This window comes from Montipora capricornis, chromosome 13 (genome assembly GCF_036669925.1).
Source record: "Montipora capricornis isolate CH-2021 chromosome 13, ASM3666992v2, whole genome shotgun sequence".
Classification (NCBI taxonomy): Eukaryota; Metazoa; Cnidaria; class Anthozoa; order Scleractinia; family Acroporidae; genus Montipora; species Montipora capricornis.
The window spans coordinates 42,108,635-42,118,634 of NC_090895.1; the positions used below are offsets into that span (position 1 = coordinate 42,108,635).

The 10,000-nt window shown below is 38.1% G+C and overlaps 1 protein-coding gene and 1 pseudogene across 4 annotated transcripts in view; both read right to left on the reverse strand.

Annotated features, from left to right (window-relative positions):
- The window catches only part of LOC138030294 (uncharacterized), a 7,799-nt gene extending 74 nt beyond the window's left edge, over positions 1–7,725 (reverse strand). The window contains exons 1-4 of one of the 4 annotated variants that reach the window (XM_068878198.1): positions 7,599–7,725; positions 3,192–3,535; positions 1,789–1,929; positions 1–650 (exon numbers count right to left, since the gene is read on the reverse strand). The exon at positions 1–650 is cut by the window's left edge and continues 74 nt beyond it. In XM_068878198.1, coding sequence (XP_068734299.1) covers positions 148–650; positions 1,789–1,929; positions 3,192–3,535; positions 7,599–7,633 — 1,023 coding nt within the window. In that variant the 5' untranslated portion in view covers positions 7,634–7,725 and the 3' untranslated portion in view covers positions 1–147. Of the gene's footprint in view, positions 651–1,788; positions 1,930–3,191; positions 3,536–5,604; positions 5,784–6,181; positions 6,361–7,598 lie in introns of those variants that run through there. The other 3 variants (XM_068878199.1, XM_068878197.1, XM_068878196.1) reach the window with 3 other exon arrangements.
- A 1,148-nt stretch (positions 7,726–8,873) lies between these two features.
- Positions 8,874–10,000, reverse strand: part of LOC138030843 (uncharacterized) — a 10,353-nt pseudogene continuing 9,226 nt past the window's right edge.

Here is a 10,000-nt window from a genome sequence, read left to right on the forward strand (position 1 = left end):
GTTCTGTTTGTCTGTGCACAACACGGTAAACACCGACGAGAAACAATAAACGAGCGAGAAAAAACTGTAATCATGGCGGAAATCTAAATATAGTTAACCACAGTAACTGCAGTTGCTTTTACTGCAAACTTAGGTTTTATTTTATTTTCACATGTACCAGGCAAATACATCAACACAAGTAGTGCCAGTGTTGTCTGCCTTGCCTTTGCTGGTATATTCCGAACAATTTATCCAGTCCTGTCCATACCATATTTGCAATTCCTGGTTCTTCAACAAACGTAATGGACTGGAATGGCTGCTTAGAACAAGCTCTGTTGATCCTTGCTTAATTCCTTCAAGAACGTAGAAGTGCTTTATTTGGTCGCAGGGATGACTTCCGAAATTGAACTTTTTCAAATCTTTCTCTGTTGGCATAAGGGCTGTTTTGTTGGCATTTGTTATGATCGTCATAAATGTGTTTCTTGCATAGTAGTTTAAGTTGGTACAGCTCCAGTAGGAGGCACCGGTAACGCTGTTACATTTGATGGATCCGCTTCTGTGCACGAGCTTCATGGCCTTTACATTTCCGGTTTTAGTCACGTGGAAGGCACCGTATTGATCATCTCGAGCTCCAAAGCAAACCGGATCTTCGTTGATTTTTTGCCACACATCTAAAAATAAGAAATTATTTTGTTACCAAAATACGTTTTGTTTCGCTTTGTCGTACACATTTTTAGACCAGTGCAACATCATCAACAACAAAAATTGTCATCAAAACAATCAACTAAACAAAGGAGCAGCTTGAACAAACAACTGCCTTGAATAGGTGTATGACCTTTCCATTGCAAGCTCAGAATTCGAGATGAAATTTGTCCTCTTTATGGCTCACTGTCCTGCTCTAATTGCAATCTTTTGTACCTGCATCGTGGAAGTTGCCAACTCGAAAGCTTGGCTTCTTTAGCCACTACGCATTATCTCTTGTAAGTTTAATCTTTTTTCATTTGACATATGTCCTTCTTTTCTGTTTTTCATTTAGTTTATCGTAAGTGCGAATAATAAATTTCAACTTGAATTCGATCTTAAAGGGGCAGTGTCACGCCATTGCATCAGTAGAGATCAAAAACTAACGCTGTAGTTTTGTTGCCAATAACCATTGAAGTGAACTGAAGCTATTTTCTCTTGTTTTCAGCCAAGAATGTAGAGGATGTAAATCGATTGAAAGGTGAAAAAATTGCTTAATTTTTCAAGTTTGGAGGAGGTGTCTTGAGATAGTCGCCAGAAATTAATACGGATAGCTCTTTGTGCCATAAATATATTTTTTATCTTGTTAGTGGGTTGTCAGGAGTGATGTACGTGTGAGCTAATGTACTAAGCTTGTACTAATTGACATTTTGACCTAAAAACAGCGAAATTAGCATGACATTGCCCCTTAAATGGTTCTATTATTTAGTCTGAAAACTGGATGTTTTCGTCGGGAGAAGAGAAAAATGTTGTCAGTCGGGCTGTGATATGATAGACATGTTGAGCCCAAAAGAGTTCAATGTTAACGGAATTATCCGGTGAAGAAGTCAACAATTTGTTTTATTCAAATGACATTCTGTATGAGAATGGTCATAGCTGCTCGAAGGAAGGAACTGAAGAATTTTCAAAGAGGCGCCTGGGCAAAGGCTCCAGGTTTGCCGCACATTACTGTATTATTTCATTTGTGGAGTTACTTACGAGTGCATGGCGTCAAACCTGAGTAGGAGATCTTCAAAGATAGATGTGCCACATGATTTTAAAAAAAAAGTACTAACAACTAGCACTGACCTTGACAAGTAGCTTGGATCGCCTGACCACCATTTTCATCTGAGTATATCCAGTGCTTGCTGTCAGCCACTTTGTATCCTTCACTCGCTTTGATTTCAGCGCACGATTCAGCAGGAAGCTCTTGAATTGAGCCCAATGGCACTGCAGGCGAAATGTACAAAACTTCTATAACTATCAGCGTAATATGAATGATGAGTGGTAGCAAATGCCATACGGACCCAATATTGATGATCTTTTGATAATCCTCAGTTTTAACTAAGATTTAGAGGCTTTCGACTCAGCAAAAGTCCACGAAACCACTTTAATACCCTCTCTTTTTTTTATCAGAACCCGTTTACAAGATCGTTCAGGCTGAGGCGATGAACTAACTTGTTAAGAACTTACTGAGAAAGTAACCAGGCTGAGAGAGAGTAAAGAACGTCTGCATCATTTTGCTCATTTGCTTTGTTTTTGTCTTTGTGGTTAGCATAAATAAAGGTAAAATAAATGGAAAACTGTAGTCTAAGAGGACATTTAACTTTTTTTTTTAACATTAACAATGCATTTTCTTTGATACACAACCCAACCTTAAAGAACATTTAAGAACCTTTTCCTCTTAAGAACCGTTTAGCCTCTGTCCCCAAATTAGACGTTTTTATATATAACGAAGAGGCTACGGGTAGCCTACACTTTGTTCGAATGAATTTTAACCGATCGCCTTTAAAATTCACAGTATTTGAATAGTGTTTTATGTTACGATATCTTGGTCAATATCCAGTTCAACTCCGTAGTCCGAAGTCCGAAGTCCGAAGTCCAATGTCCACAATCCGTGACCTAACCATATGCTTAAGTGCGATCGTAGAATAGTTGTTCACCGTTTAAAACTGTTGTTACGGCGTTGGCTCCAATCAAAACCAGTAAACAGATGCTTTACAAGTTTCTACGATGGTATTTAAAAATACTTAATACTTTCTCTGAACAATAACGGCCGAATTATAAAATTATATAATTCGACGCGGTAAGATATGTTACCGAGTCATACGGCAACGAAAACACAAAAGCTCGTTTCTGGTCACGCACACAATTCTTTAATGGACATTTCCCCGTTACTCTGTCGCGTAATCGTTCGTGTTTTAGTGGTCATGGCGCTTGCCTTTAAATGACGAGATACTGAGTTCGAATCCTACTTGTACTGCCTTCTACGAGACCAAGACCACAGGAGCCCCAGATTCATGAGCTCCTGGAGAGACAAAAGAATTTTACGCATGCGCAGCCAAAGCGCGACCCGCCCTCCCCCCAGCGTCCAAAAACGGAGTGAATTTATCCGAGTCAAACTCATTCCCAACCACAGATGCCAGACGTTACTTTCAAACAGAATCTCAGACTTCTTAAAATTCATTAGATGAATGATTGATGCTCCATACCTCTGTTGAATGCTCGCTTCATGTAGAATCGCTTTGAATCGGGCAAAAAGTCTTCTGGTCTGGCTTCTTTCGTTCTGTTGTTCAGCTCGCAAATTTTTCTTCCAATGATGACATTGTAGCTTTGGCACCTGACATCCTGGTCACATATCAAGTAACATTCCCCTGGAAATTGATCTCTGACTGTTTTAAAAGTGTGGCCTTTAAGAAACATCCCATAAACAGAGTATTCGCTGTGACAATCTTGATTAGCTGCACTAATAAGACCAATCCTTGTCATCAGAAAAACAGCTGAGAACCAAAATCGCGGGTTCATCGTGTTGATGTAGACTTTGCGAAATATTGCGCTGCAAGTGAGTAGTGTGAAATTTAGTCTTTACTCAAATTGTTACCGCTTATTAAGGCTGTGGGCCCAAGTTAAAGCGATCATTTGTTGTTCAGTACGTTAGTTTTAAATGAAGAAAACTGCACTGAACTAACGAAAACCGATCACAGTTCACTGACAGATAACAAAAGTTTAATTTTGCGTCACACCAACACGATCTCTTCCTCAAAAGAAGGATTATTTTTCATTATCAGTTTGCCTTAAATGAAGTATTATCCTCCATTTTGATCACTCTGTCCCAGGACTTGTGGTATGAAAAAGAAAAGAAAAAAGTAAAAGCAGCCCCTGAACAGGATTTGAACTCGGCACGCCCACTTTGAAGGAACTGTTTTATCCACTTAACCACTAAAGATCAACTGACTAAAAAATGTGCCGATTACTTCCCAAAACTAATTAGTATATACAGTATATATATAATCATTGCTGAATAAGTCTGAGGCTTGATTTAAAAATTTTTCCCATGATCGCTATCAAGCTTTCAGTGTCTAAAATGAACTTTCTTCACTTGGAAGAAAGTGACAATTAAGAATAATCCTTCAATTTGAGGGAGAGACTTGGTTGGTCACACTGACTGAATAAGATTCACGCCTTGAACTACCGCGCTGGAGCCATGGGTTCGAAGCCCGGGCCGACAATCTCAAAGGGCCGATTATTTAAACGAAGCCTAGATTAGACCTGGTTTAAGACTGAATCACGGCTTTGACGAGTTTTTTGTAAACCATGTCTAAACTTGGTTTAATTTGCATTATTAAGACGTAGACGAGCCGAATTTCGCGAGGTCCAGGTTTAAATCGTGGTTTTGCAAGTCCTGTTATTGTGTTATCATCAGCATGCATTATAAATTGCATGTAAATTAATGAACTTGTGTGGGAAACATGTCCAAAAGTAAAAGCAGGACAACAAATTTCAGCGAGAAGGAACAATTTCTCCTTGTGGAACTTGGGTAACGTTTCAAGAGATTTAAAACAAGGGAATATGATAACGGGAGCTTCAGTAACGAAAAAAGAAAAGGTGTCGAATGCAATTCCGATGTGCATACCGCTCTTACACAGTAAACCTAAGTGGAAATCACATGCAAGTGAAGGCACTTCAATGCTGTTGGAAAAAAATTAAATTACTGATGAAAAAAAGAGTCGGACAAACGCTCACAAAACTCATTTTGCTTTTGTTTCATACAAATTTGGAGGCCAAGAAGTGAATTGTGAATTTCGATTAGGAATCTCTGTTGAATCTTTGTGAATTACCTGGAAAGGGGGCCGTGGTTTAGTGCATGAATGGCTGGTACATTGTGTGGACAATTTCAAATTCTGAATCCAAAATTGAACAAACATTATCTGGTTTATAGCTGGCTTAAATCATCGATTTCACATGTTGCTTACTATGCAATGGTCCTTCAATATTCAGCGCTGATATGTAGGAGGATTGATGAGATTACGCCGATGACTTTGAGAAGAGGGAAAATTCGTATATAAAAATAAGTTTCTGTTTTCTTGGACAGTTGTATTGGAATGACCAAACTGACGTATAGCAAAACGATAGTCTTGATCACTTCGACTTGGCTTCACTCACTCTTGGGATCACTCACTTGAGTCTCGGAATTGCTGGAGTAAAAACTTTACTCCACGGGATCAGCTGTAATGCCAACTATTCCTGATTCTTTGCAAAAATGGGACAGGAGCAGTAAGGTATGTGTCGTGTGATTGCGAGCACGCCATTGAAAAACCCTTGTCTAAGTAGATCAGAGCACGAGCACACTTCTTAAAGCTATGTTCGGTGTGGTTACCGATGCATGTTTTACCTTTACTCGATGTATTTCAACTTTTAAAAACTTATTTCCAATTAATTTAGATTGTCTTACAGCTGCACCCTTGTCACATGAAAATTCCCAAAAACGTTTGCTCTCGGAGGGTATCTGTTGATGTGCGTGTTGTTTTTAAATATAACTTGTTCTGAGTAGAGAGCTCGTAGGAAATGTAGGTATCCATATCTTGACAATAGGTGGCCTCGTTAAAACAAAAAAAATGTACTCACTGAAATTTTAAATTATTTTGAAACAAGCCTAGAAGAGAAATATACCCTTTGAAAGCGTGTTCCAGAACCAGAAACTTCTTAGGAGTTGAACCCAGTGCTTCCATTCTAGGTCAATTCTAGTTCGCACTCATTTCTTAGAAGACGCAAAAGTTAAAGTGTTGTATTAAAAACAACTGGCTTGTACATATTTTTTTCTTCTCGTAAATATTTGGAGTTTATTAAGTAAATAAATGCATGAACCAATGTCATCAAAACTTCCTTTTCTAATAAATATGTAATAATGAGTACATGAACCAGTGTCAACAAATTTACCAAACTTGAAACGCTGAAAAGCGATTCGCCACAAGAAAGCGTAAACTGTCGAAGTGTCGTATTGCCTATTACTCTTATGCAACAGTTTGCTCTCGGAGGGTATCTGTTAATGTGCGTGTTGTCTTTAAATATAACTTGGTCTGAGTAGAGAGCTCGTAGGAAATGTAGGTATCCACATCTTGACAATTGCTGGCCTCGCTAAAACCAAAAATATACTCACTGAAATTTTAAATTATTTTGAAACAAGCCTAGAAGAGAAATATACCTGTTGAAAGCGTATTCCAGAACCAGAAACTTCTTATGAGTTGAACCCAGTGCTTCAATTCTGGGTCAATTCTAATTCGCACTCATTTCTTAGAAGCCGCAAAAGTTAAAGTGTTGTATTAAAAACAACTGGCTTTTACATATTTTTTCCTTCTCGTAAATAGTTGGAGTTTATTAAGTAAATAAATGCATGAACCAATGTCATCAAAACGTCCTCTTCTAATAAATATGTAATAATGAGTACATGAACCAGTGTCAACAAATTTACCAAACTTGAAACGCTGAAAAGCGATTCGCCACAAGAAAGCGTAAACTGTCGAAGTGTCGTATTGCCTATTACTCTTATGCAATAGTTGCATGAAGGATTTGGCTACTATCTGGAGATATTGAAGTAAACCTGAGTGGAAATCACATGCAAGTGAACGCACTTCAATGCTGTTGGAAAAAAATAAATTACTGACGAAAAAAAGAGTCTGACAAACGCTCACAGAACTCACTTTGCTTTTGTTTCATGCAAATTTGGAGGCCAAAAAATGAATTGCGAATTTCGTTTAGGAATCTCTGTTGAATCTTTGTGAATTACCTTGACAGGGGGCCGTGGTTTAGTGCATGAATGACCCCTACATTGTTTGGACAATTTCAAATTCTGAATCCAAAATTGAACAAACATTATCTGGTTTATAGCTGGCTTAAATCATCGATTTCACATGTTGCTTACTATGCAATGGCCCTTCAATATTCAGCGCTGATATCTAGGAGGATTGATGAGATTACGCCGATGACTTTGAGAAGAGGGAAAATTCAAATATAAAAATAAGTTTCTGTTTTCTCGGACAGTTGTATTGGAATGACTTAACTGACGTATAGCAAAACGATAGTTTTCACAGGTCTTGATCATTCCGACTTGGCTTGATATCGTACGACTTTTGGAAAAGTCTCGGAATTGCTGGAGTAAAAAATTTACTCCACGGGATCAGCTGTAATGCCAACTATTACTGGTTCTTTGCAAAAATGGAACAGGTGCAATGAGGTATATGTCTGTGATTGCGAGCACGCCATTGAAAAACCTTTATCTAAGTAGATCAGAGCACGAGCAGTCTTCTTAAAGCTATGTTCGGTGTGGTTACCGATGCATGTTTTACCTTCACTCGATGTATTTCAACTTTTATAAACTTATTTCCTTTTAATTTAGATCGTCTTACAGCTGCACCCTTGTCACATAAAAATTCCCAAAAATGTTTGCTCTCGGAGGGTATCTGTTGATGTGCGTGTTGTTTTTAAATATAACTTGTTCTAAGTAGAAAGCTCGTAGGAAATGTAGGTATCCATATCTTGACAATTGGTGGCCTCGTTTAAACAAAAAACATACTCACTGAAATTTTAAATTATTTTGAAACAAGCCTAGAAGAGGAATATACCTGTTCAAAGCGTAATCCAGAACCAGAAACTTCATATGAGTTGAACCCAGTGCTTCAATTCTTGGTCAATTCTAATTCGCACTCATTTCTTAGAAGCCGCAAAAGTTAAAGTGTTGTATTAAAAACAACTGGCTTGTACATATTTTTTCCTTCTCGTAAATAGTTGGAGTTCATTAAGTAAATAAGTGCATGAACCAATGTCATCAAAACGTCATCTTCTAATAAATTTGTAATAATGAGTACATGAACCAGTGTCAACAAATTTACCAAACTTGAAACGCTGAAAAGCGATTCGCCACAAGAAAGAGTAAACTTTCGAAGTGTCGTATTGTCTATTACTCTTATGCAACAGCTGCACGAAGGATTTTGTTACTATCTGGAGATATTGAAGTGAATCCTGGCTGGGAAAATGGATCTACAATATTTGATTCTACTCAAATATCCAACCGTCAACGACCGACAAGTTCCACACCACCCGTTAACTCATGTCATATTCCTGTGCGTATTTTTGCATTGGCACCATCACCTAATACACAATGTAATCAACAGTATTTATATTAACAAAACTGTTTATCGCGCAAGTCTGTCTGCTGTGAGGATCTTTTCTCAATGGGACGCGCAAAGTGCAAACACGCCTGGCACAAATCCCTGTGAGAATTACACCATGCAAGACCATTGAATTTTGTTTGTTAAACACGAGATCTATTAAAAACAAGGCTACCATCCTGAGTGACTTTGTGATCAAGGAAGACAATCGATATCATGGATGTCTTTCGGTGTGTTTCGAGGGAAAAATGTGGTTTTGGCGTTGCAGTGCTGTGTAAGAAGTCTCTTCTTACAAAGGTCAATCCTTCAAAGCGTTTCAGACGTTTTGAATACATTGATACTGTGATTAAGTCCAGCTCTAAAACCTTCAGACTTGTAGTAGTCTATCGACCACTGCCTTTAAAGAAAAACGGCTCCACCAGCGAACTGTTTTTTGAAGACTGAAGACTTTGGATCAATCCTTAAGCATTTGGCTACTGAAAAGGGACAAATTATGGTAGTTTGTGATCTCAACTTTCACATAGATGATCATAAAAACTCATGTGCTGGCAAATTCATGGAATTGCTACAAACCTTTGAATAGGTTAGCACGTAGAGCAACCGACACACAAAGAAAACCACATTCTAGATTTGATCATTATTACCAGATCAGAAGATAACATTGTTGGACACATTTCGGTAATGGATCCCGCTCTATCTGATCATTATGCAATACGTTGGAAAGTATTCTTACCCAAAACTCTTCTCAAGAAGAAAGACATAATCTACAGGAGCCTTAACCGCATTGTCTAGTTTTCGCAAGAACATGAAGAACTTGAACTTAATCGATACTGACATCGCATCACAAAACGACTTGGTCGCTACTTGATGACCACGCTCCTGCCAAAAGTAAGATTGTAACCCTGTGTCCGAAGTCACCTTGGTTTACCATCGAGATCCAAGAACAGAAAGTAAAACGGAGAAGAATGGAACGTCGTTTGCGAAAAACAAGACTAACAAGAGGCCATATTCGGCCTATCCCCTGGCCGATTCCTATGTTGTATTTAAGAAATGCTAGGATGAGGTTGAATCATCTTTGCAGGTTTTTTTTTTTTTTTGTAAAAGGTTTGTTTTAAGTAAATATGAAAGAACTTCAAGGCGACGAAGCCCTGATGAAACAAGTTTGTACATGTAAGTATTATAGAAATTAAAGGAAAAAGAACTTACAATGCCTTGAAGGTAATCATAATAAAGTATGTATTCAAATTTTATTTTGTCAGCCTCACAAACGTTTGTAAACATGCGAATACTGACTCTACAGAAGTCATTTTCGTGAGAAAATGTATACTATAGTTTGAAAATTTACTAATATATTTTATACATTTATCCTGGAAATGTATATAGGGCGAAGGCTGAATTACATATCATCACCCCTGTACTTTTGGCATGAAGATTTACTTTCACCTGTACTCCACAAATGGTGACATATTTAGGTAAATAATTGGTTGTAAGATGCCTGGTTATACACAAGTCATGATAGAACTTAGTTCCCGCCCTTGACCTCAATTTCAGTCTGTGATGAGGTGATTTGCAAGTCATCACCAGTTAGAAATATTGAGGTTCTTTGTGTCTATGGAGCACCATGTCACAGCCATGTGTAAGGCAGGTTTCTATCACCTTCGAAATATTCGCCGCATAAGGAAATTCATCAGTCGCCGAACCGCTGAAATACTCATACGTGCTTTCGTTATCTCCATACTGGACTTTTGTAACTGCGTTACTGTATGGACTACCTAAACTTCAGGATGTTCAAAACGTAGCGGCCGGAATCGTTACGCTTACACCTAAAGATGAACATGTATAATCCATACTGTATG